The sequence below is a fragment of the Bos indicus genome, chromosome 23 (assembly GCF_029378745.1).
Source record: "Bos indicus isolate NIAB-ARS_2022 breed Sahiwal x Tharparkar chromosome 23, NIAB-ARS_B.indTharparkar_mat_pri_1.0, whole genome shotgun sequence".
In the NCBI taxonomy this organism is placed as follows: Eukaryota; Metazoa; Chordata; class Mammalia; order Artiodactyla; family Bovidae; genus Bos; species Bos indicus.
Window position 1 is genome coordinate 8116091 of NC_091782.1, and position 26915 is coordinate 8143005.

Consider the following 26915-nt stretch of genomic DNA (forward strand, 5'->3'; position numbering starts at 1 on the left):
TGACTAGACAGACCTTTGTTGGCAAAATAATGTCTCTGCTTTTTAATACGCTGTCTAGGTTTGTCACTAGCTTTTCATCCAAGGAGCAAACGTCTTTTAATTTCATGGCTGCAGTCACCATCTGCAGTGATTTCGGAGCCCAAGAAAATAAAGTCTGTCACTGTTTCCACTGTTTCCCCATCTATTTGCCATGAAGTGATGGGACCAGATGCCATGATCTTAGTTTTCTGAATGTTGAGTTTTAAGCCAACTTTTTCACTCTCCTCTTTTACTTCATCTAGAGGCTCTTTAGTTTCTCTTCACTTCCTGCCATAAGGGTGGTGTCATCTGCATATCTGAGGTTATTGATATTTCTCCCGGAAATCTCAATTCTAGCTGTGAATAATGATTTCACATTAGAAACCCATTTCAATTTTTTTCTCCTGTGAATCACTTACTGGCTTCTGTGGGGTTTCTCTGCTTTTCTTTCTGTCCACTGTTCTAGAGTAGGCACGACTCTTCTCGGATGTGAAATAACTTCTAACAGAGTAAGGAAAGGCAGCCTTCACATGCAATGTTGTAAAAGTCTCCCTGACTTCCAGCTAGCTGTCTTTATTTTCACAAAGATCAGAAATCTCATCTTCATGTAGATAAATCCATCAACTGTTTCTTTATGACTTACTTCCTCTTCCAAATATACAATGCCTTCTCCATCTTTGATACTTTGAAATCCAATGGTCAGCTTTCTTCTTTTTTTAATTTTTAGGTTTTGTCTTATCTCTTTTATTTATCAATAGTTCACTTTATATCATGGGAACTTAATCTAGAAGAATTTTAAATTGTACTAAGAATAATACTTTAGCCACCTGATGCAAAGAACTGACTCATTGGAAAAGACCCTGATGCTGGGCAAGACTGAAGGCAGGAGGAGAAGGGGACGAGAGAGGATGAGATGGTTGGATGGCATCACTGATGCAAAGAACTGACTCATTGGAAAAGACCCTGATGCTGGGCAAGACTGAAGGCAGGAGGAGAAGGGGACGAGAGAGGATGAGACGGTTGGATGGCATCACTGACCCGATGGTTTGAGCAAGCTCCAGAGCTGGTGACGGACAGGGAGTCCATGCTGTAGTCCATGGGGTTGCAAAGAGTCAGACATGACTGAGCAACTGAACTGAAGAATTAGGAAGGAAGTTATCCACAAAATGAATACTCTATCACCATGAACCTTTCTGAATATCACAACAAAATCTGTGGGTAATTGATGTTTACAGATTGCCTGTTAGAGGAAAAGTTGTGATGACTGATCTGTAAATCCTCCCTTGTCTTATTTCACTGGACAGGTATGATGGCATGAGAGTCACCTCCATTTTGACTTAATAGAGAAAAAAGACCAAGTCCTAAACTTAGGCACATGCACAACATCTTCCAGACAGAAACCTTTGTGGTCAAGGTTACTTAAAGGTAAGAGGTGGCCGGAAACGTATCTTCATATGCGTGATCACACATTCACCAACGTCCTGTCTGTCCGCAAATCACGCTACAACAGCCTCTTCCCCTTAAGTCTTCCGTCCACCAAAACCAGGATTTTTTTAAGGGAACTTCCTTATTGCAGAAACATACATACTTGAGCAATACGATGAGGGGTAAAAGATGCAAATAAGTGACCTGAAAAATTAGAAGCATGCCACATGTAGCAAATACAGCGAATCTAGCCTTCGCATCGGAGACAGAATCATGCCAATAAACTAGAATCGGGTGAAGGCAGGTGAGCTGCCAAGTTATGCCTTTCAAAATATCTGAATAACTTAAGATGTAATTCACAGAAAAGCATTCTTTTGAGAGAGAACAATTGGAACAAATCTGACAAACACATAACAAAATTAGGTTCCAGGCCATGCAGTCATTCACGAAAAGAAAAACTGAGTTTGGAGGAAAATGTCCAACATTTTACAATGAAAAGCGCATAAAGTGCTCAGCCAATCTGAATCTTCATGCATATGAGCAGCAGAATGGAAGCTGGAGATGCAACTGTGGTCTGAACAATACTTACAAGATGGCAAGTTTACCCGACTTTTCTAAATATCCAAGCAGCTAACAATTAAGAAAACAAAAGACATTCATTGATTTGCAAATGTTTACTACACGTGACACCACAGAACACAAACAGAATCTATCATTGTGACCCACACAGTACAAACATCTTCCCCTCAACCATGTGGGGAAAAAATGCAAAGAAATGCTGCTATAGACGAAGGGACTGTGCTGTAAAACTGACAGTACGTTACGTTACCAAATGGGAAAGAAAAGACAAAGAGAAAGAGCTCACAGCGCCCCAGACCAACGGCCACTAATACAGCTACGGCTGGGGACACGTACACGGGACTGGTTGGCACCGTCAGTCTAAATGCGTCATGCGTGAGACAACTGTTCAAGAGGAAGCAATCACATCAGGAAGAAGAAGAGAGGAGAATCCAATCAGGAGAGTGCAGGATTTGATGGGATGGTATCAAGCTTGGAGGCAGAGAACATGCGCACGCACGCACACACGCACAGCCCAGACCAACAAAGGAGACCCAGCACAAGGTGAGGGCCCCTCCGTGGTTTGTCGGCCCAGTCCACGGGGCAGCACTGCCAATTTCTGCAGGGTCACCGAGCTGGGATTCACAAGCAGAACTGGGACACATCCCAGTCTGGGAGCTGAGTGTGAGCGGGGGTGAAATGGGCAAGAAAGGAGCCAGTCCCCAGGGCCCTAAACAACTGCCTTTTTGGGCAGCGGAAAGAAAAGGCGCAGACTCCATCCCCTGATGAAATTCCAGATGCCAGGGAAGCATCATAATTTCATCCTCTCAGAGTGAAAAAAGGGCTGATGCTAATATGACGGGGACAGTTTACAGGAAGCAATTCCTCACGTTCTTGTCTACAACGTGTCCCTTTGAAAGACCGGATGCAGAGAGGGGCAGGGATGCGGGGACCTTGCTGGGGATTAACGTCACACTCGAAAGTGCTCTCTTCAGGGTCTACTGAAAACTTTCCTCAAATGCATTAATCTTCTAAGGTGTCCAAACTGCACTTCCTTTACGCAACCAAGGGGGCTGCCTCACGTCAAGGTCAAGAGGTGAAAAGGTGGGGTTCCATCTCTACCAGCTGAGCGGCCAGGCTTTTACGGGCTTGGCCGTGGGGGACACATCTGCAGTCTCTTCTCCAGACTCCAGCTGCGGGAGCCCCGGCCGGAAAGCTCTCCCTGCCTCAGCTTCCCCGTCTATAAAGCAGGGAGATCCAGATCTTCATGGCCTCAAAAGCGGCCGTGACATTCACTGAACAAGCAGGACAGCACCTGGTCCAGGGCCGTGACATTCACTGAATAGGCAGGACAGCGCCTGGTCCGGGGCAGCCGCTGCGGAGGGAGGGCCTGGATCTTTTGTCCTTCCCTCTGCCTGTGCGTCTGACCTACACCCACCCACACGTGCTCTCCCACCAGAGTACAATCAACACCAGCTCTGTCCTTCAGTTTATTGCTTTTAGACTGGAACCAAAATGAGGATTTAATGAGCAGAATCTCTTCCTTGAGTCCCAGTTCTGCGAAGATGGAGACTTAAGCCTTTGCGCTGGAAACAGCTTTACTTAAATGTTAGGGTTCCCATCGTGGCTGTGTGAGAATGCGGTCACATCTGTAACAAACATCCCTATCCTTCCGCTCAGGAGCACCGGCTAACGCACCCAGGGAGAAGCGGGGCCGCTGAACCCCCAGACAGGGACGGGGGAGAAAAGACCAGGCCAGGTGAGATGCCTGCAAGAGCGGCCCGGGAGCGTCAGAGCCCCTCAAGCGCTCGCTGCCTGGAGAACAGCTCTGAAATGACTGCAAGATGGGCGTTGACAAGGGTGGAGCAGAGAAGGAAGCGGGAAGCTGCTCCCTGGGGACCACAGCGCAGGAGGCCACACCTCCTCCTGTGCGGCCAGGCGGAGCGGCTCAGCAGCTTGCTGTGCGTCAGAAAAACAGCGTTTTACTCTTTAACAGAGACCAAGCTCGGTGGGACCCATCTTCAGGCAGGTTCTCCTGGTTCCAAAGAGAAAGACAGCCTTCCTTTTAAACAGCACCCCGGAGGCCACCTCGTGCGACCCCTTAGGGCTTCCTCCCATTCTCAGTTCCGGCACCTCCTCGGATAAATGCCTCTAAATCACACAGCCATGCCCACAAGGGGTGGAGGCTCTCTTCTCCCGCTGGGAGCATCCACCAAAAAATCTTAAGAACCGGGCTCTACGTTCCCGGGCATCCGCCTCTACATGAAGGGCTCCCTCTCGTTCTCCCAGACATGAGCTTCTGCCCAGGAAGACTGTTCACTGAGACCCATCTTCACAACTCCAATGGCTCATGGGAGGGCTTACCTGCTCACTAGACCCAATCACCCCCAAAGCCAAAGTCCATAATCACCCCTTCCTGTCAATGGTCTTGCTCTTCTCCTAGGCCAGCCCCCAAACGCCACTCTCTCTGTCCCCCTCCGAATTCACCTTTCCCAACTCTCCCCAACGTTACTGATGGGTCATTCTTTGATACAATTCCTCCGACCATCTCTGGACCCACTGATGAGAGTTCACACCTTTAAAAAGCAGCATATAAGTATTTGACATCTGTGATCCCTTGTTTATCATTATTTCTTTATGAATTATTATATTATTTTCTTAAAAGCACATACCTCTTTTGGTAAAGACACTAATTTATTTCTGTCTGCATTCAAGTTGCTCAACTTCTTAAGTTTTCCAATGCTCTTAGGTAAAGTCTGTTAAAATAACATTTTTGTTATTAACACATACTTTGGACATGGCTCAGAGTTAAACAGATAAAATGGATCTTTTCAAGAACTGAGAGGGTCTAATCTCATCCAGCAAGACAAGTCCTTCCTCAACAGCAGGTGTTTGTAATGCTCACTTGGGGATGTGGCATCTAATATTTTGCATTTTTGTAGAAATGAGAGTATGTTTCAATGAAATGAGGTTAAAGACACAGGCCTGGGAACAGGGAAACACACAGTAAAAGAGGTAGTGAAGGCCCTTCAAGTCAAGGAAGTGAAATCTGCACCCCTGAGATCCACCCATCCCTGCCCGCACCTCTGAGAACCACTAGTTTGCAGATGCCTGTGGGGGCCGGAGTGCAGGCGGTGGGAGCTGGAACTGGGCAGGTGTGTGTGTGTGTGGGCGGGGGGGGGGGGGGGGGGGGGGGGGGGGCGGGCGCCGGGGCGGGGGCGGGGACCACCCTGGCTGGTGTGAGCCCTCCGACCCTGCAGGAACCGGCCCTGGGTCCATGGGGAGAGGAGGATCTTCAACCCTGATGCAATCCAGGGGTGAACGTCACTTTTCTAACTGTCACGACTACCATCTGTAATTCTAACGGATTCCTTCCAGAAACAAGGAAGGAGCCCAGTGTCCTGACTACAGGGGGATGTTCCCAGGCCCACACCAGCTCCGCCTCCTTAACCCACTCTTGCTGTCTTCTTCTGCTCTGCTCCCCAGAAGAGCATTACTTACTCCTTTTATAAAGAGAGGAGAAAAGGGGAGAAAGAGGTAAAAGGAAAAGTCGGGTAAAAACTAAAGTGACAAAATGAAGACAGAGAAGTGGAGGGAAAGGCAGAAAAGTAAACCAAAAACAAAGAGGCTACAAGGCCAGGACAGGGGGAGCAGGGTGAGCAGATGGGGCGGGCAGCAGGAGCAGCAGCGGGCAGAGAGCAGCCGCCCCAGAAACCCGCTCTGCAGGCGTCACCCAGAGGACGGGGAGGGCCGGTCCAAGCCCGGGCACCTGCTCTGCCTCACCCAGCTTCTTGGACGGGGTGAGATCAAGGTCAGAGCTGTGCTCTGGCTCCCCAAAAGAGCATCCCCCACCCTCAGTGCCCCCAAGGCTTTCTGGGTCCAGCCCCCATCCCCTCCCCTCCCCTGCACTCACATCTGCTCCAAGAACCAGAAGGACACCATTCCCACTGGCCCACCCTCAGACACGAGCAGAGGCACTTCCACCAGCAGGGCCGGTCCCCCCGCCTCCCTTCCCCAGGTGTCCAGGCCAGTGCCCGTACCCTGAGCGTCACGATGGGGCGCAGTCTCTGACGGGGGGACCGGGATCATCTGCATGTCCCGAGCCTGCTTCTCAGGCCCCTTGGTTAGTTACAACATAAGGGGACCTCCATCTGGTCCACCCAAATTACAAATATGCAGAAGCGACCCTGCAAAGCGTTGCTGACGCAGAACCCACACCATCAATCTCCACCTGACCCTGGGGCCACACTCACCAGGAGCCGATTTTCTGTAAGAACCAATTCCGTGAGGCTCTCACAGTCTCCGACCGCCTCGGGCAACTGGGTGAGTCGATTCTGATCCACCTTCAAGATGGACAGTTTCTTTAGTTTTCCTGTAAAAGGGTCATTTAGGCTCATTAGTTATCACTGTTTTTCTGGTCACCACTTGGCATCTCCCCTCTGCTTGCTGTTTGGAATTTCCATTCTCATTTGGTTTCCTCACCCAGCTTCAAGAAATTGTGCTATTTGCATTTAGAGTACAAAAGGTTGAGAGTTAAAATCATGTGTTCTGTTTGTCAGAAACAGTTGGCAATTAATGGCAAATCATTTAAAAAGTTGCTACCTAAAAAAATCATGTCAAAGCCCATAGATTTTCACGAAAAAACAAAGAGCTGGCTCTTGATGGAGCTTCAAGAACAGGAAACGTCTTGTATACAGAGGAGAGACTTTTACGTTACCCTAAGAATCATCCTGGCTCAGATGGCAAAGAATCTGCCTGCAATGCAGGAGACCTGGGTTCAATCCCTGGGTCAGGAAGATCCCCTGGGGAAGGAAATGGCAACCCTCTCCAGGACTCTTGCCTGGAGAATTCCAGGATCAGGGGATCCTGATGGTCTACGGTCCATGGGTCACAAAGAGTCAGACACAACTGAGCAGCTAACACACACGAGAATCACCCTCGCTAAAAACAAAAGACAGCACACGGCAGTCCATTCCATCACCTGGGGGTAACGATGAGTCAGTGAGGAGCCCTACAAGGGAAATCTCTGAGCCTGCGGGGTCAGATGGTAATCTCTAGAAGGCCACATTAAGACAGATCTGTCTCACTCAGAACGCAGAATGGACTCATGAGAGGTGCCCTCAGGCCACAGAGGAAGAGCCAGTTTACCGCAGCCTCTGCAGCCGCCAAGGGCTGGAGGAGACCCTGAGCCGTCAGAGTCTCGCTGTCACCTGCTCCTGCCTCGAGGGCGCGCCTCCCAAGCAGGTGTCCTTGGTATCCACAGAGGGTGGCCAGCGTGGTGTCACTGTCCTCAGGGCAGTCAGAGGACAGCCTCTATCACAGAAGTGATAAAGCCGGAGACGGAGAGATGCCAAAAGGGTGAACTCATGCTGAGTGCGGTCACGGGGCAGGGCAGGGGGGCTGCTTATTCAGCACAGTCAGTACCTACTAACCCTGTCCCCAGAAGGGCCCCCAGTCCTCAGGCCAGGAGACTCGTCAGCACTGTCTTTGGGGCATGGAACATACAGCTGGCAGAGCTCACCCCAAGAGCTCCTCAACACCACTCACAAGCGGGCCTGCAGACTCTCCTTGAATACTTCTAGTGCCAGGAGGTTCATTTCTTCACTAAGCAGCCCACACTGATTCCTAAGAGATGCATGTTAAGCTCTTCCTTAAATCAAACTGAGATTCACAACCTTTTCCTTTCACCCTCTTGAACCGAGAAGACAGAAGGAGGCGACACCTCCTTCCACCCGACAGCCCTTCAAAGGCCTGATGTCAGCCATCTCGTGCCTACTTCTCCCTTTTCCCAGCAGCCAAACATCCTGAGTCCCCACAGCTGTTCTGATGCTATACGTGATTCCTACTGGACATTCCCACCTAGAGTCACAGTCCCACTCAGGTCCCCAACCAGACTCACCTGAAAGGCAGCGTCTGTCGGTCCTTCTGCCAAGCTGCTCTTATCAACAACCCTTTCATCTGGACCAGATGCCAGAAAGGAAGCCGGGCCCCTGTCACACGGCTTCTCCGACTACTGAAAACCTCTCCCAAACTCCCTTTGATGTTCTGAATGCAGGTTAAGTGAAGGTCAAAGAAGCTGCCCTACGACAGCCACACGGTTTAATACAGCTTCCTACAGTTTCTAGGAAGGCCTGGCTATGGCAGAGCTGACAGCCCACGTCTGTTTATCTTCTCTGTGTTTATTTTCTCACCCTGAGCTGAGCTCCTGTTCGGTAAAGGAAACGTCTGGACTGTTTTTTAAAGGAAACGGCACAGAATGGTTCAAGGAAAAGATGATTCCCGATGGAATCAGAAAAGGCTCAACAGAAAAGGCTCAATGTGTTTCCCCCCAGTAACAGCCCTTTCTGGGGGTCACACTATGAGGTCAAAGGTCATTCCACATAAACTATTTGCAATGCTCAATTAGAAAAGTCTTGATAACTGTTCATATGCCCAAAACACATTCTACAATTTGGGCTCATCCCCACCAAAATCATGGACACAAGCTGCAGAGGAGGTAGACGGGCCTACATTTAAAAGTAGTAACGTATATTTAACAGGCCCGCTCCCAGACCAGGAACACAGACATGCCTGCACACAGAGAGATTCAACCTGTAACGACTGAAGGAACCACGCCCCAGCACGAGAACAGCCAGCACGGGGGCAGCTGGCGTCTACACTCACCAATGCCGTCCGGGAGCATTTCTAACAAGTTCTGCGAAATGACCAAATCCGTCAGTGAAGTCAGGCCGCTGATTTCTTCCGGAAGCCTTTCCAACCTGTTTTCAGAGACGTCTAAGCAGAGCAGGTTCTTCAGATTTCCTATTTCCTGTACCAATGACACAGGAAAAGAAAGTCACGCCAGAACCAGTCACCGTTTGGAGGAATTTCTTATATTGATTTTTCAAGATCACCGCAGAGTGGCCCTAAGGATTCTTCCATAAGTGCTGGTCAAAGGCGACAGCGGGGGTGAGTTTCCAGACCCCTTCCGATGAAAACGGGAAGCTGTGTGAATCACACATGGGTACTGGGAAGGGAGGCCAGGCCCTCCACCTGCAGGCAGGCGAGGAGTCATTCCCTCAGTAAGATGAGGACATGGGCACCAGGGGAAAACCAGCCGCTTGAAGGCCCCACAGTTCGGGATAAAGAAGAAAAAAAAGAGGCCAGACGCCAGTTCTCCACATTTGGACTCAATACTCAGAACAGCCTGTGAAGTCCTGTGGGAAGCCAACTCCTTTCTATGCCTGTGACAGGCATCTCGTGGGACAACACAGGCTCAGCTGCTCCCCGGGGAAACTGGAGCACACACACACTCAGATACACACACAACAGGGGCTCAGCTGCTCCCTGGGGAAACTGGAGCACACACACACACACACACACACACACACACACACACACACACTCAGATACACACACACACACACACAACAGGGGCTCAGCTGCTCCCCGGGGAAACTGGAGCACACACACACTCAGATACACACACAACAGGGGCTCAGCTGCTCCCTGGGGAAACTGGAGCACACACACACACACACACACACACACACACACACACACACTCAGATACACACACACACACACAACAGGGGCTCAGCTGCTCCCCGGGGAAACTGGAGCACACACACACACAGATACACACACACACACACACACACACACACACTCAGATACACACACAACAGGGGCTCAGCTGCTCCCCGGGGAAACTGGAGCACACACACACACACAGATACACACACACACACACACACACACACACACACTCAGATACACACACACACACACAACAGGGGCTCAGCTGCTCCCTGGGGAAACTGGAGCGCACACACACACACACACACACAACAGGGGCTCAGCTGCTCCCCGGGGAAACTGGAACGCACACACACACACACACACACACACACACACCAGGGGCTCAGCTGCTCCCCGGGGAAACTGGAGCACACACACACACACACACACACACACACACACCAGGGGCTCAGCTGCTCCCCGGGGAAATGAACGCACACACATGTGCACGCTCACACACACAGATACACACGGACACAGACACACACACACAGGCACACGCACACACGCACACAGACAAACATACACCCACAGACACACACACACACAACAGGGGCTCAGCTGCTCCCTGGGGAAACTGGAGAGCACACACACATGTGCGCACTCACACACACACACACACACACACACAGACACACACGGACACATACACCCACAGACACACACACACACAACAGGGGCTCAGCTGCTCCCCGGGGAAACTGGAGAGCGCACACACACATGTGCATGGTCACACACACACAGATACACATGGACACAGACACATACACCACACACACAATATACACACACACACGGCACACGCATGCACACACACGCGCGCACAGACACATAGTTAATACCCGAGATACGAGAGCCACACACACACACAAACTTACACACAGACATACACACACAGACACACACACAGATACAGACAGACACAGATGCACACACATACCACACACACTATTAACACACACACACACTCTGTTAATACCCGAGACAAGAGAGCCAGACTGCTCTGAAAGGGAAGAGCCGACCTGGAGGGGAGGTACCTCCTTGGGGCCCAAGCTCCAATCCAGAGGCATCTGACCCTCCACTCTCCTGACACACGCTCCCTCTTACCGGTGCCCCCACTGCCCCGATCTGCTGCCAGCCTGTCCGCGCCCCCCCACCCCCGCCCCCGCGCTCAGCACCCTCTCGCCTGGACAGGTCTGGACACCCTCTGCCCAAGTCTGTTCACAACTGTGCCTCCAACCTTCCCGCTGGGAAACATCACTCCAGGCCCAGAATGAAACCCCACCTCGAACTCCAGTGGCCCCCTGAAGTCTACATAGGTACAGACTCCTAAATTAGCACTGAATTTGGCCTGAACAACTACCCAGATTATCCCTACCCAATCCAGTACTCACCCTGGGACTCCAACCCTGCATTTCCTGCCTGGAGGAAAGCAGACTACCTTTCTACTAATTTCAGGCCAGGCTCCCTGAGGATAGTCTACTTTTTAAATGTATTCCTTTAAACAACGTCTTTGTCTCCTTTTCTTTCTGTCATCAGTGAAGACAGGAAAATAACTGATTATCTGAGACTGTCTGATGAGTTTAGTCCTGACTTAACAAAAGGTTATACAAGTGGGCCAATGAGATGCATAAAAAAAATTAATAACATGATCAGTGGCATGTTAATTTCTTTGTGTTTAGGACGTGACATTTTGCACACAATTGTTTACATACATCCGTCCACACATATACTCTCCTCCGCATGTCTAAGAGCTGATTTTTACTTTATTCAAGTATGCTGTGTTAACTTCTCCTATACTGCAAAGTGACTCAGTTATACATACACACTTCTTCATATTCTTCTTCCATTCTGTTTTATTACAGGATATTGAATATAGTTCCCTGTGCTCCACAGGGCCTTGTTGTTTATCCAGCCTTTACAGATGGTATTTTATACTTTCTTAATATCTTCCTGGCATTTCTGCCCCATCCTTTGACTCTTTTAAGTAACTAGACTTCTCTTAATCAGGACGTTTCATAATTTCCTAGAGAAATCTGTTAATCAAACCCTCACTCATATCAGCTGCTGATCTGCCCTTTCCTTTTCCCAAATGCAGCCAAGACCTCAGGAACAGACTCGCATTAGCTCCGTAGTCGCGTGAGTCGTCGGTGATGTCCTGGCAATTCTAGCACATAACTACAACTAGAATTTTACTCAAGTGCTTTTTTATAGCACCAGGCTTCCTTGCACAGATACACCTTCTCCACCCGAAGGGCACGGTCCATCATAGCTGGTCCAGAGAGCCTAGCAGAGACAGCCCCTGAATTACTATACAATACACATACCTCAACCATCAGGAAATATATGGACTTTAAACCCTGGCTCTAAGAGACCCCGAAGAGTAGAATTCGTTAACAGTTGGAGAAAAACAAAGTTGGGGGAAATGCCTGTGTGTTGTTGTTGTTTAACTCTCTCTCAACTGATGGGAAGGTGGGTCTATGCGCTAGAACCCACAGGCTGACACAGAAGCCCACACGAGAGCCCGTTTCATTTGGAACACGGCTCCTCATGCTTGGTACCAGCAGGAGAAACATAAAGAGCTTGTGACGGCCCAGCTACACCATAAGCAACATTTGGGAGAAAATATGAAGTAGAAACTTTTTGCACTGATTTTACATCAACTATTACACAGCAAAATGTGCTCAAATCATCTCAAAACACTTGGCATATCACCAACAGTGGCAGAAACTTCTGCCATCAGAATCCGGCATCCTGGTAATTTCCAAATGAGCTGGGCTTCAAGCAGGCAACCCAGGCCTCAAGCCAGGATGAAATAAAATGCAGACTTCACACACCAAAAGATATATTTACTATCTTTAGAAACGATGGGTTGAGGCTTTCAATTTTTTGTGGCCATGTGGCGCGATGAATGCTCAACAAATTTTTCCAAATCTGCTTTGGCAACCAACGTTTTAGTTTTCAAGCTCCCTTTTCTAGAAGTCTCATGGAGAAGCAGGGGATGCATGAGGGTGACGGTGGTCTCTTTGCATTTTGGAGGGAAACAGTGTGAAATTACCACTCACCTGAGGTAATTCTGACAGCTGATTTCCATCCAACCAGAGATCCTTTAGATGTAAAAGAGCTCCTATTGATTCTGGCTAAAACAAAAAGCAATGTTACCGAAACAAAGCTCCAGTATTTAGCCCCCCATTAAGAAGGAAAGGACCTTCACTCAACAGTTAGGAATGGAGTATCACAGCAAAGGTTTGTGGGTACTTCTCTAAAATCAGCACCCCTCTCCTAAAAGCACCCCCAAGACTCCCAGCTGCTTCCACTCACGCCATCACCTCCACCCCCGACCCTCCACCCCCAATCATTATCCGTAACCCGTGTGAACCGAAGCACGTGCTCTAATGTTGCCAAGCTGTCTCTGTGGAAACAATGGCTTAAGAGTATCCCTAGAGATGCCCCCCAAATATTTTGTGATCATAACTAAGAACAAGTGAAATTCAAATCTCTCTTCAGTACAGACTTACCAAATTATATATTTCATTGTTTCCTAAATCAAGTTCTTCTAGTCTCCGTAGCTGGGTAAGGGAGCTATTTAAAAAAAAAAAAAAACACACACACACACAAAGGGAAGGAGCTCTTGGGATTTAGAAATGCTGAGCAACATGAGATTCCTCACTTGGACTAGTTTCCCAAAATAAGATTCATCTGGATTTTATGGCCATAAATACTACACAGGAAGTCTATTAAGGCTGGCATCTCTCAAATTTTCCAAAAGACACAGAACTTCTTTTTGACAAGCTACTGTAGTTTTTTTTGTAGTTTTTTTTTTTTTTTTTTTTTTTAATGCTTCAGGAAATTCATTCAGTATGAAACCCCCCCCGCTTTTCCCCAGAGACTCACTCAGGGAGATAAGTAAGTAGATTCTCTCTCAGTTCCAGTGAAGCCAGGTTATAAAGACTAGAAATGAACAGAAGAAAAAAAGGGTTTAAGGAAAATACCTAAGATTCTTCCTATTCCCTCCCCTCCCCAGCAATCCCCACTCCCCAACGTATGCACTCCAGAAGGAGCAATTCTTAGTAATAAGACATGTAACTCACTGCCCTGAGGAAAAATATCTATGACCACCCCATCCCCAGTAAAAATAGTATCGTCTCTACTTTGCAAATTTTAACATTAAAGTAAAGAGAGTGGCACCGTCACCGCAGGGCCTCGCGCACATGAACTCTGTGCGCTGATACACGGGAAGAGCTCTCCAGTCCCTGGGAGACAGCCACTCCCAGGACCAAGACGGGGGCCGAATATGCACTTCCAGGCTTGAGAATGTAAAAAATGCACCACTGCCTTAAAAACAGGACCACCCGAACGCCTTTAATCTCAAGCTGCTCTTCTTGCAAACATCACTGAGAAGTCTGTTTGAACATCACTGAGAAGTCTGTCTGTCTGATCGCAGTGGGCATCTCAGTTCAGAGAGTCCACGTGCTCCACTTAAGTTCCCACACTCACAGAGCAAGGGGCCCCTGAGATGCAGGAGGTCAAGTAACGACACACTCCACGCGGTGCCCGGGACACCAGCCTGATTCGGTAAGCAGTGGCTGTGATAATGTTGCTTTTATTCTTAATAAACCCCGGGTGGCACTCTTTTCAGCAGATTCTCCTGCCTCTCAGCCGTAATCCACGTCTAGCAGAAACACCGTGCGAGCATACAGAGGTTCTCCCCAGATGCTGGTGATCTGGGTCACGGTGGCGATTCTGAATCAGCAGACGCCACACACCTCCCAGTATGTTAGCGCTGGCACGACACGCTGATTCAGGACAGAATCGGCTGGTTACTCCAGCAGGCGTGTGCTAAGCTCTGAAAAGCGAGAACTCCAGCTTCTGCTAATGTCACCAGAGTAACGCCCAGATTTGGAGGACTTTTACTTGTGATCCCACAGAACACAGGGTGTCAGACCAACACCCTAATCTGCCTTAATCCTCTGTTCTCCTTCCAACATCAAAGCCAGAATTGCAGGCACTGACAGCGCTTTTCATAACATTAGAAAATGTAAATTTGATTTTCAGGAACAATCATATACACACATAAAACCCAGTGGCTTGAAAAATGTATCTGAACTATACATTTGAAATGCACAAAATTGATATCCCCTTCAATTTTCTAAAAATAATTTTAGAAATTTAGAAACAGTTAACAGTCTCACAATTAAACCAGAGGAAAAAAATAAAACCCTTCAGAATATACATATTTTTAAAAGTCAGTAACCCTGCTAATAAGTAATTATGAATTTAATACCAAGACTCTTTCTCTAAAGTGCAGCCAGGTGGAATCGCAACTTCCCAGTCCCACTGCCTCTGGGCCAAACCCTCACGTAGAAGAAATAACGTGGGAGGGATGGGGGACCACCCATTATGTGCCCCTAAAAGCAACCCATAGATAAGGCGGAGACGGGACATTACAGGCCACTGTGAAAGTAAAATCAAGGGCCTGGTTTTCAGTTTTAGCTGTTCCCAGAACCAGTCTTATGGGAAAGGTGATAAGCATTTGGCTGTTTTCACATCTCTATTTTAAAACCACTGACAGACCTGCCAGGTTGAACGCTCATCACTTTCACATCTCTTTGACCCACTAGAGAGGTCCACTAATGAGATGAGGGAAAACGTTCCTCTTGCTTCCAAAGCTCCCTCCTTGGGCACCATCAAGTGTACCTTGCAAAGCAGTGTCACCAGGCCCAGCTACCGACACCTCCTGGCCCGACACCTCCTGCCTGAAGCAGTACAGAGCTGGGCCCGCCACCCGGGGCACCCCCTGGGTCCTTACTGTCATCTCCTGACCGGGAACCACCCAGCATGTCGCTGGTATCACCAGGATGACCCCATCAAGAAACCGAGGTCCACTGGTGTGAGGTCCATCAGACAGTGGCAAAGCCACAGCTCAAACCCAGTGACAGCCAAGACCCTGCCCTCACCCTGCGTGCGTTAGGCACTCGGTCATGTCCGAGTCTTTGCGACCCTGTGGACTGCAGCCCACCAGGCTCCCGTGTCCATGGAATTCTCCAGGCAGGAATACTGGAGCAGGATGCCACGTCTTTCTCTGCCCTCACTCTGGGGACTGCCATTCTTTGGAACTCTCTCTCTATAATTTACATCCTCACAACTACCTGGATCTGCTTGGCTGAAGTGCTTCGCCACGGTGCCTCGAGTCCCCTAAAATGAAGACAGTCATACCTGCTGCAGCAGTTAGGGCAGGATACATGTTCCTTCAAGTTGACAGAGCTAGTCTGATGTGTTATTTCCTTGAGACGGCCCTGTGCCCAAGCAGTCATGCCTGCCTGCATGCTCGGTCACTCAGTCGTGCCCAGCCCTTTCTGACCCCATGGACTGTAGCCCGCTAGGCTCCTCTGTCCCTGGAATTTTCCAGGCAAGAATACTGGAGTGGGTTGACATTTCCTACTCCAGGGAAGTATAGTCGGGGGCCACACAAATGTATGAGCCCCAAGGCAGGGTCCCCAGAAAGACTGCTCCACAATTCTATCAACCACGGGAGCCATCCCCTCTGCCCAAAACCGCCTCCAAGGACAGGCCTGCAGATGGGGAGCCGCTGGTACGGGACAACTTTTAAGGATACATCATACGTAACTGGTGACTTGAGGGACAATGACGAATAAAAAGTAAGGACACTGGTTTGACTACAGATGCCCACCTCCTATATAAGCCCAAACCTCAGAGTGTAACCTGGCCTGGCTGTTCTCATTTTGATTATTAACTGATTCTCAAATGAAACCACAGGTTTGGTTCTCATCAGTACCCTGCCCTGGACAGCCCCAGGCCAATGCACAATCCTACCAGTCTCTCCAGAAGAAAGTTCTCTAGGCCGTTCTAGGAAGAGCTGACATAAACAGGGCTGGCCTGAATGCAGATTTGGACCAGAGACAGTAAGATCAAAATTCAAGGATGAATGACCTCCTCTCCTGGCTTTTCTGAATACAGCATCTTCCATTATAGACTTCAGGAAGGTGACTTCCCTATGCAGGCAACCTGGTCAATGCCACTCCAGCATATTTGCGAGCAAAGGACACACTGCTAAGAACTGACGCAGTCCGGAGACTTGAACTCTGTCTACTTCAGAGGCCAGGCTGTTAGCCACAGGCCAAGAGAAACTCCACATGCATTGATCAGCTGATGCAGTCAACACGTGATATGTGACCAAAAGCTTAGACACTCAACAGGCAACATGACTGGCCATTGATGACTACTGTAACAACATCAACAGGAACTGTATGACAGAGACTGTTGCCAGTTCTTGCCAAGAATTAACTTTATGGATGAGAAAATGAAGGCACAAGAGGGCACCTGAATGAGGTCTCCCACGATTGGGAAGGGGCAGAGCCAGGACTCATCATGGAATCTGTATTTTCAGTCACCACTTTCTGCTCTCACCCTCGAGTCTGTGAGGTTCACTTTGTGAACAGGGAATACAATATTTGTGAATATGTGTAATATAGTACTAATACACTGGGGCTTCCCAGGTGGCTCAGTGGTAAGGAATCTGTCAATGAAGGAGACACCGGTTCAATCCCTGAGTCATGCAGATCCCCTGAAGGAAGGCACCCCACTCCAGGATTCTTGCCTGGAGAACTCCATGGACACAGGAGCCTGGCGGGCTAAGTCCATGGGGTCACAGTCAGACACGACTGAATGACTAAACAGCAGCAGCAATATAATACATGAATAAACACGCAGAACAAATATTCAGGAATGAGTTGGCTCCCATCTCTGTCCTGCGTCTATCCAGTCTCCTACCACCTAGACCCTTCTCACGGGAAATAACCTCTTTCTGTTGGTTATTTGTGCATTTACCCAGAGTTGCCTTTTATGCAAAGAAAAAGGGGTATGAATATATAGCCTTAGCTTCCTTTTTTCATACAAAAGGCAGCATCCTATACAAAGGAGATTTTTAACTTTCTTATCAACAGATAATACACACAGGTATTGTTTTTTTAATTGCATGGTAATTCAGAATCCATACAAACCTTACTTTTTTTAAACCACTCCCCTGCTGCTGCTGCTAAGTCACGTCAGGCGTGTCCGACTCTGTGCGACCCCATAAACGGCAGCCCACCAGGCTCCCCCGTCCCTGGGATTCTCCAGGCAAGAACACTGGAGTGGGTTGCCATTTTCTTCTCCAATGCATGAAAGTGAAAAGTGAAAGTGAAGTCGCTCAGTCGTGTCCGACTCTTCTCGACCCCGTGGACTGCAGCCTACCAGGCTCCTCCGTCCATGGGATTTCCCAGGCAAGAGTGCTGGAGTGGGGTGCCATTGCCTTCTCCGAAACCACTCCCCTAGTAACAGATATTTTACCCTTCAATTTTAATTCCTGACAAATTAAATTTCTGTGTAATATCATCAGGATGACCTCCTACACAAACCACTATTTTCTATCTTTCCTTCACTCCCACCGTTTTTACCATCAAATGGGGTTTAACTTTTTCTTTTCTTTTTTTAAAAAATACCATTTATTTGGCCACATCAGGTCCTCACTGCCCACTTGGGCTTCCTTGAGCTGGCGTCTGGCCCCGGAGCGCCCCAGGCTCAGTAGCTCAGTGCACAGGCTTCGCTGTCCTGTGGCACGTAAGGTCTTAGCTCCCCACCCCGGGGACTGAACCTGTGTCCTCTGCACTGGAAGGAGAACCCTTAACCACTGAACTACCACGAAGTCCCCCAAACAGGGTTTAAAAAAAGAAAGATAAAATCCTAACAAGCTTCTGCAGGAAGAGTCTGCAGAAGTCTTTGGTGCCAGCAGCTGAAGGTCCCTGAGAGCACGTGCAAGAGTTCACCCTGCTGTGAGCCAACACGCAGGCCAACTGTATTTTTAGGATTCTATTTCAGGGACTGGATGAGGGGTTACTTAAAAAAAAAAAATTTACATCTGTCCTCCACTGTATTTTAAAAATTCCTTTCTAAACCACTGGGATTTTTTTTTTTTCCCATTTTGGTGGCAAATATCATTAAGAAAAGAAAGAATAAAATAAATTTAGGTGCCCCCAAACAAACAAATGACAGTATACTATTAAACCATTAAAATATAAAATCTGGAAACATTTATGGCAATACTTTTCAACTAGGATGAGGGAAGTATTTACATATCCACGGTATTTCCACTTTTTTAGTACCAGATTAGTATTTAATAAGAAAACTCTGGTTACAAACTTCCTTATGGCGGTGTTGCTCTAGAAAATTTTCTAAAAATCTTTCATTTTATTTTTGGAGCAATAAATATTTACAGAAATTCCCAGGCCTCAAAAAAAAAAAAAAAAGTATTAAATACAGTAACAGTTTTCAAAAAGACTGATTCTTTTCAGGCAGCATGTACTAACAGGTCACCATTCCCAAGGGCGGCAGACACAAAATCACACCCACACGCTCGACTTCAATCTGCCAGAGAACCCAGGGTTTATCTGCTTGTTCTACTTCTATTAGCAAATGGTCACAACCAACTCTTTATTGATGATAACCATTTAGTGACTGACCACTGGGTTTTGGGCACCATTCCAATCTATTACACATATTTCTTCTTCTTAAAGAACGTTATTCTTTGAGGAGGAAATTTAATTAAATAGAGATGTCTAGATATATTTAGGCTAACTCACCTTTTTTCTGATGGTACCAGTTTCTTTAACAGCCAAGGATATGGAATCTCATGAAGCTAGATACACAAAGTCAAACAGAGCAGCTTGCTCACAACGAAGGGAGAGGCTTCCCAGATTCTCACAGTTCTCCCTGAGCTCCCCACCACCCCGACTCCACAACACCTGGACGTCTTGGAGGCTCTGGCTCTGTGTACCTGCTTATCACCAGGTGCCAGTAACTGAGACGAAATGATCTTAGCACATTGCTGGTGAGGCTACATTACAGAAGATTTCCTGTAAGAATAGCATAGATCCATTTCCTAGGTATGGCATCATCCCTCAACAGCACCAGGCTTCTTCAAGTTTGCCTAACGTCCCTTCTTTTTTATTATTTTGATACATTTCACATACTATAATATCCACTTTTATAATGGGTACCATTCAGTGGTTTTCAGTATATTCACAAGGTTGTACAAACATCACCATGACCTAATTCTAGAAAATTTCTATCATCCAAAAAGAAACTTCACATCCATCACAAGTCAATTCTTTCTAGGAGGGGTTTAAAGAGGTCTTCATAAAGCCCAAATATGCCAAAAGTTTCATGAATTAGAAAATGAGGGCTGGGGAAGGGAGGAAAAAATTCATGTGCTCAGCGGGGCATCTGACACCAGAGGAAATGCAGCTTCCTACAGGACGAGACCAAGTTCAAACCCCACCAGTGAGATACACACACACACACACACCCACACACACCCTGCTCCCACCATCCCACCCTATTCTTACCCCAGTCACAGGCAACCCACTAATTTCTGTCTCTATGAGCTTGCTTCTGCTGAACATCTCATCTGAATGAAATGGTACGATATGTGACCTTGCTGTCCGGCTTCCCTACTGAACACGTTTCCTAGGTCCATCCACACTGGAGCATGTGTAACTACCTCATTACCTTTTTATGGCTGAGTAATACTCCATCACATGGGAACAGCAGATTTTGTCTATTGGTTCCTCCACTGATGAAAATCTGAATTGTTTCAAATTGGCTATTATGATGCTTCTATGAACATTTGTACACCCATTTTCTATAGACATATGTTTTCAGTTTTCTCGGGTAAACATGACTAGCAGTGGAACTTCTGGGTCATACAGTAATCATGTTCAACTTTTTGAGGAAGGACCCACTCCCTTAAATGAGGGCTGCATCCTTTTTATTGAAGTATACTTGATTTATAATACTGTGCTAAGTTCAAGTATACAGCAAGTGATTCAGTGTTACATATACATATATATATATACACACATATATATATACGCACACATGCGCAAGTCACTTCAGTCATGTCCTACTCTTGGCGACCCCATGGACTGTAGCCCACCAGGTGCCATGGGATTCTCCAGACAAGAGTACCAGAGTGGGTTGCCATGCCCTCCTCCAGGGATGGAACCCATGTCTCTTTTGTATCTTGCACTGGCAGGTGGGTTCTTTACCACTAGCACCACCTGGGGAGTAGTGTGTGTCTGATTTTTAAAAAGTATCATTATGGCTGCACAGGCTGTTCGTTGCTGTGCAGGGGGCCTCTGCTGTGGCAGACCATAGGCCTAAAGTGTGTGGGCTTCGGTAGTTGCAGCGTGCGGGCTCAGCTGCCCCATGGCATGTTTGATCTTGGTTCCCCGACCAGGGATCGAACCCACGTCCCCTGCTTTGGAAGGCAAGTTCTTAACCCCTGGGCCAGCACAGAAGTCCCAGTAGTGAGTATCTATTCAGCCCAATCCCCTGATTTATCCCTCGCTGCCTTTCCCCTTTGGTAACCAAAAGCTTGTCTTCTCTGTCTACAAGACTGTTTTTGTTTTATAAATAACTCCATTTGTACTATTGTTCAGCTTCCACATAAAACTGATACATTTGTCTTTCTGTCTGACCTGCTTTACTTAGTTTGATAATCTCTAGGTCCATCCACGTTGCTACCACTAATCTCAAGAAAAATGTTTTCACAAGCTCAAAAGGCGCTTTTGAGAGGAAAGTTCATTTACACGTTGTACCAATGTTTCAAAACTTCTTAAAGTAAATTCATCTTTCCTGGCTTGAGCAGTGGAATCTTCCAGGTGTTTTTAGTGATAGTAAAAAGTCACCGTCACTTGGCACTGTTTTCAAGAGCATATCTGAAAACTCCGTTTTACTGACAGAGTTTTCATAAAGCCCATCCGAGACCTAGAATTCTCCTCTCAAAGGTCTACGAAGGCCCCCCTCCTCCCCTGCCACCCTTCTGCCTCACTGGCACCTTCAGTGACAAAGCCCTTTACTTAATTTTACCCCAACTCTTTCTAGGAGGGACTTAAAGAGGTCTTCATAAAGCACAACCAGGCCAAAAGTTTCATGAATTAGAGAACGAGGGCTGGGGAAGGGAGGAGGAGATTCATGTGCTCAGCGGGGCATCCGACAGCAGAGGAAATGCAGCTTCCTACAGGAGGAGACCAAGTTCAAACCCCACCAGTGAGACACACACGGGCAGATGACTTACCCCACTTTACAGACAAAGCTAACACAGCGTGGGTTGGCGCCCGGTGCTCAGCGAGTGGCAGCTGTAACGGGACAGGTGTGCCGAGGCCCCCACCCCGCCCCCGCCCCCCTGCACGCCGGCAGCACCCCTGCCCCCGGTCCCCGGGTCCCTCCACCACATGGAAACCAACACAGCTGCTCCTGCTGATCGTGGGAACCAGCTCTGAGCTTTCTGGCAACAAAAGCAGAAAGGGAAATGTGATAAATGTCAGAACTGTTATTAAAAGGAAGAAGCTTACGGTTCTCCCAGTGAGGCATTTTTTCCCCTAAAAATACGTATTTTTTAAATCTCTCTGTAATACCTCCTTACCTGGGGGAAAATAAGCAACATTATTTGGTAACAAGTATTCTTCAGTAGGAGGAGGGCATGGGAACCCACTCCAGTGTTCCTGCCTGGACAGACGAGCCTGGCGGGCTACAGTCTGTGGGGTCGCAAAGGGTTGGACACAACTGAGCGACTCACACACACACATTTTTCAGGAGACGGTTTCAGAGAAACAGGTTCTTTTCACAGTTGCTTCTTCAGTCAGCTTTTTATAGGAACGGTACAGCATTCAGCCCAGAAGATGACTCTGCAGGGGCAGGCTAACGTGGTCCCAGCACAAAGCTTCCAGAGCCCACCTGGACCATCTGCGATGTCCGTTTGGAGACCAGCAGCATGGAGGAGGGAACCCCATGCGTCTCATCCATGAATTTGCCCAGCGCGTCAGAGCCACAGCAGGGTCGGTCCAGACACAAAGAGGGACTCAGACCCAGAGCTCCACAGCTCCAGGAGACAAGGTGGACCCAGTGTACATGCCAACCACACACACACACACACACTGCACTAGCCTTCTGTGTGTAGACAAAGGAGTCCAGTGCTGAGCGTGCGGGTGACCCAGGGATCAGGTATCTGTGAGTCTGGGATCTCTTTCATCTCTCCTAGTCACTAGGGAAGTTTTCACAAAAGAGCTAGAACTTCAACCACTAAGTGGGGGGAAACCTCAGCCAGTCTGGATAGTAAGCAGACAGGTAAAAATTTTTTAATTCACTTTCGTGAGAGGGTTTGAAGTGATCTACAGCCCAGTGAAAACTCCTGATGCTACAGTGAGCAAGCACTGCCAAGCGTCTGCAACAGGTCACTGAACCATGTTAAACACACATGCAGCAGGTTTTTAAATGCAAACATTACATGCAACACAGATACAAAAACATCAGAAGCTAATAGCAGAACTGTGCTGGTACAAGCAGGGAGGGGCTAGCAGGGACCACCCGCCAGAGCCTGGTCCATACTCTCCACAAGAGCCGGGAAAGACTTCTAGAAACCCCTGGGGACCCAACATGGCAGAGTTTGAGAATCACTGGTCTCTAGCTTAAGTGACTCCCAACTATTCTGTTCTAAAGGGTGGTCCCACACATTTAAGAGTAAATCCTTACACTTATATTTATTGTAAGATAGATATATAGATACACTATGTACCCATATATAAAATATAAAAAGAAAAAAAAATAAGTAGAAAATAAAAACAAAAGAAAAATATTCTTAAATATTTTATGAGAGATACAAAAATCTTTTGGGCTCTCATTAGTGAAAGCAATGAGACTGAAAATACTATATTATGTAGTAAATACTCTGTTTTACGTTTAGGAACAAAACTGACCCTAAATGATTCACTTTGATATTTGTTTAATGGTGTAACAAGGGAAAAAGACACCTCGCAAAGTCACACTGATCCAGGGACTTTGCTGGCAGTCCAGTGGTTAGGACTCAGCACTTCCACTGCAGGAGGCTCAGGTTTGATCCTTGGTCAGGGAACAAAGATTCTACATACTTCAGCCCAGCCAAGATATTTTCTTTTTAAGTTACACTGATCCAAGAACTGTGTCATCAACTGCACTTATTAAATCATTCATTAGTAATTTTAAAAAATTTCTTCTGATTATGGAAAGGTCTTTGCTGAAATTCAGCTGATAAAGTTCCATCATCCCTGACATCAAACACGTGTGTTCAAGAAGACTAATCAGAAAGTGTATTTTTAACAAAGAGGTTTTTTTTTTTATTAACAAAGAGGTTTTTAAACACCCATCGAAAGTCAGTCAGTTTCCTGCTTTCTTGTTAAATGCCCTTTCCTTTGAAGGGCCAAGTAATTATGGACGGGCCATCCCAGAAAAGGGCCAGCAAATCTGGGACACTTTTATTCTAGTGACAGAAAAATGTATACTTTTGCATGAAGTAGCTGGTACACCTCTTGGGGGCTTAAAAGATTTTCATGATCATTCCTCATCTTGTTACAAAGTATTGCAAAGATTCTATTGCTGGAGAGCCTTGCTTCATCCCAGTGAGCAGACAATGGTTGCCTGGCTCAGAGCCACGCCCTGCAGGAATGAACCACCTGTGCCACGCTGGCTGCTGCTCATCACCAACAGCTGATGCTGCAGACTCGCAAGAACCCAAACAGCGCACTCAGCAATTCCCACGGCAGCAGCTCAAGCTCCTGTGCACTGGGGGGGAACTCACGGGAGCCCCACAGAAAGTTCTATATGAGAAAGACACGCAGCGAAACGCTACCAGGTAAACCAGCAGCTCAGCTTCCACACTGGACAGCTCTGAGCGTGTGTGGATGACACAGCATCTTTGCAAAGCAGTGACAAACGGTGAGGACGGGGAAGAGGAGAGGCCACGGTGATCTGAGAAGCTGGCCTGGTGCCCATCAGGTACCCCCCTCCCATGGCATGGATCTGGGGATGTTTCAGAATGCAATACAAATATTCAGTCTTTCAAAGTATATGACTACTTTTTCGAACAGCCACTAGCTTGTTAGCAGAAAAATTTTTACCAAGCTGTTTGGAACTGCCTCCTTAACGAGTGGACTGTCAGGTGCCACAAGGGGAACCAGGACATAGTCACTGAGGCTCTCAGGGCCGTGGAGGGGGCAGCTGTCCCACGGTGATGCAGCGGGGAGTTGGGGAAAAGCAGGCCTGGGACCAGAAGAGCCAGACTCCAGCTCCAGCTCTGCCCTCAATGCCCAAACGCCCTCCAAACTGCCTCTTGGCAAATCACACAGGAGGGAACAGGGTGCCCTCGGTTCCAAGGTCCTGCAAGGCTTCTTGTCCTAAAGGCTGGGCTCTCTCCCCCAGGCAGGACACCCCCACCCAGCCCTGGAGAATTCCACAGCTTTCTCAGTTAAGGCCACCTGTTCAAGCCAGGCGCCGAAAGGAGAAACAGGGTTCCCATTGTCAACAGAGCCTGAAAGGACCGACAATGAGGTGTCTGCCTCATCTGACCAAACCAGCAGGGTAACTCACGCCCGGCCCTCCACTCCAGCATCCACAGGGACAGCGGGGAGTATCCATCAGGTAAGTGGCCATTCAACATCCTTTTCGTGCTTTCTGCAGCACCTGCTATTTGTGCCCTGTTCACAATACCATCCTGTCACTAAGAAGTTTTCTGGTTACTAAATATTTAGTTAAATGCTCCAAAGCAACCATGTGGGAATCCTTTGGGAAACTGCAGAGTCCCTCCCAATGAGGAAGCGCTAAGTGGCTTCAGTCATGTCTGACTGTTTGAGATCCTATGGACTGCAGCCGCCAGGCTCCTCTGTCCATGGGATTCTCCAGGCAAGAACACTGGAGTGGGTTGCCATTTCCTTCTCCAATGCAGGAAAGTGAAAAGTGAAAGTGAAAAGTGAAAGTGAAGTCACTCAGTCGGGTCCATGCAACCTGTTTAAAAACACACAAATGAGGGATGGACGGAGCAGCCAGCTGGCCAGCCAGAGCAGGAGAAGAGGGGAGGAGGGGCTCAGAGAATTAGATTCCAGAGACCCTGAGGGCAGGAGGCGGGCAAGGTCAATATTTACATGGCTAGTGTATTAATTAGAAATCCATGAAACCTGACACAGCACAAGTGCAGGGCATGATTATTGACTGAAAGTCGCTCAGTCGTGTCCGACTCTTTGCGACCCCATGGACTATACAGTCCATGGAATTCTCCAGGCCAGAATACTGGTGTGAGCAGCCGTTCCCTTCTCCAGGGGATCTTCCTGACCCAGGGATCGAACCAGGGTCTCCTGCATTGCAGGCAGATTCTTTATCAACTGAGCTATCAGAGAAGCCCAACTTAGCATGTACTAAATCCAATGATTGCTGGAACACTTTTCAAATATGCATATTAACAAAAATACAACAACAAAAAGTTTCCATAAAAACATCATAATGACTGCTTTCTCCAGCACAAAACACTTCGATTTCCTCCACGAAGGGTGCCATGAACTCGGGGTGCTGGGACCTTCCTGTGTCTATCCTGTCCCAGAGCTAAAAGGGTGGAGTTCTTAATCATCACATATGCTGGCTCAGGGTCCAAACATCTGCATGAACCGCAGAGAAACACAGGCCTGCAGGTAGAAACGGGGCAGCCAGCCGTCTCCCTCTAGCGAGGAGGGGACACGGTGGACTGCAGACACCTGGGAAGAAAAGCCTTTGCAGAAGAAACCCAGATACACTGCAGTTCCCAAAAAGCGAGCTTCTGTTTCATCTCAGAACTTAAGCAGGACAGGTAAGCATGAGAGAAATCGTTTATAACAGCCACACACTGGTCCACGAGTGCTGGCCGGCAAGGTGGGCTTTCAAGTGGTCAAGCATGAGCCACCGGCCTGCTTCAAGCCACCATCCATCCTGAAGGGATGGAGAAGACCTGCTAAGATAATTCCCTCCATCAGTTCATCCGTGGGAATGTGCAAGAGAACAGATTCACCAGCATACAGTTCCTTCAAAGGATCCTACACTTCTTGCCATGGCCATGCTCCCCGACCTCAGGAACCAGTATGGGGACTGAGCTGGGCCAGTCCCCCGCCCGCCCTGCTCCATCCCCTCCTGACACAGCCTCGCCACGCCTCGCCCCTCCCCGTTCCAAGCCTGCTCTCCAGACCACCACCCTCGCTCCCTGTCCCCAGATCCACGGTGCACAGCCTGTCAGACACAGCTGCTGTATAAGGCACAGGCCGTAAGTTTTCAATGAAATTACTAGGAGCAGTCATTCCTAACAGGATTTAATAACCACCTATATGACACACGCTGCTTCGCTTCAATTAACTACTCTAGAATCCATCCGTTTATAGAGAAACACTCCAAATAAATTAGGTTCTCCACCAGTAACAAGAGGCAGCATCCTTTTTAATTATTAAAATTCAGGGGCAACCGGATGC

At 47.9% G+C, this 26915-nt stretch overlaps 1 protein-coding gene across 1 annotated transcript in view; it reads right to left on the reverse strand.

The window, feature by feature from the left end:
- Positions 1-26915, reverse strand: part of LRRC1 (leucine rich repeat containing 1) — a 135112-nt gene that overhangs the window by 17928 nt on the left and 90269 nt on the right. Inside the window, exons 5-10 of the mRNA XM_019986203.2 lie at positions 13456-13512; positions 13080-13143; positions 12627-12701; positions 8665-8809; positions 6255-6373; positions 4674-4757 (exon numbers count right to left, since the gene is read on the reverse strand). Coding sequence (XP_019841762.2) covers positions 4674-4757; positions 6255-6373; positions 8665-8809; positions 12627-12701; positions 13080-13143; positions 13456-13512 — 544 coding nt within the window. The remainder of the gene's footprint in view (positions 1-4673; positions 4758-6254; positions 6374-8664; positions 8810-12626; positions 12702-13079; positions 13144-13455; positions 13513-26915) is intronic.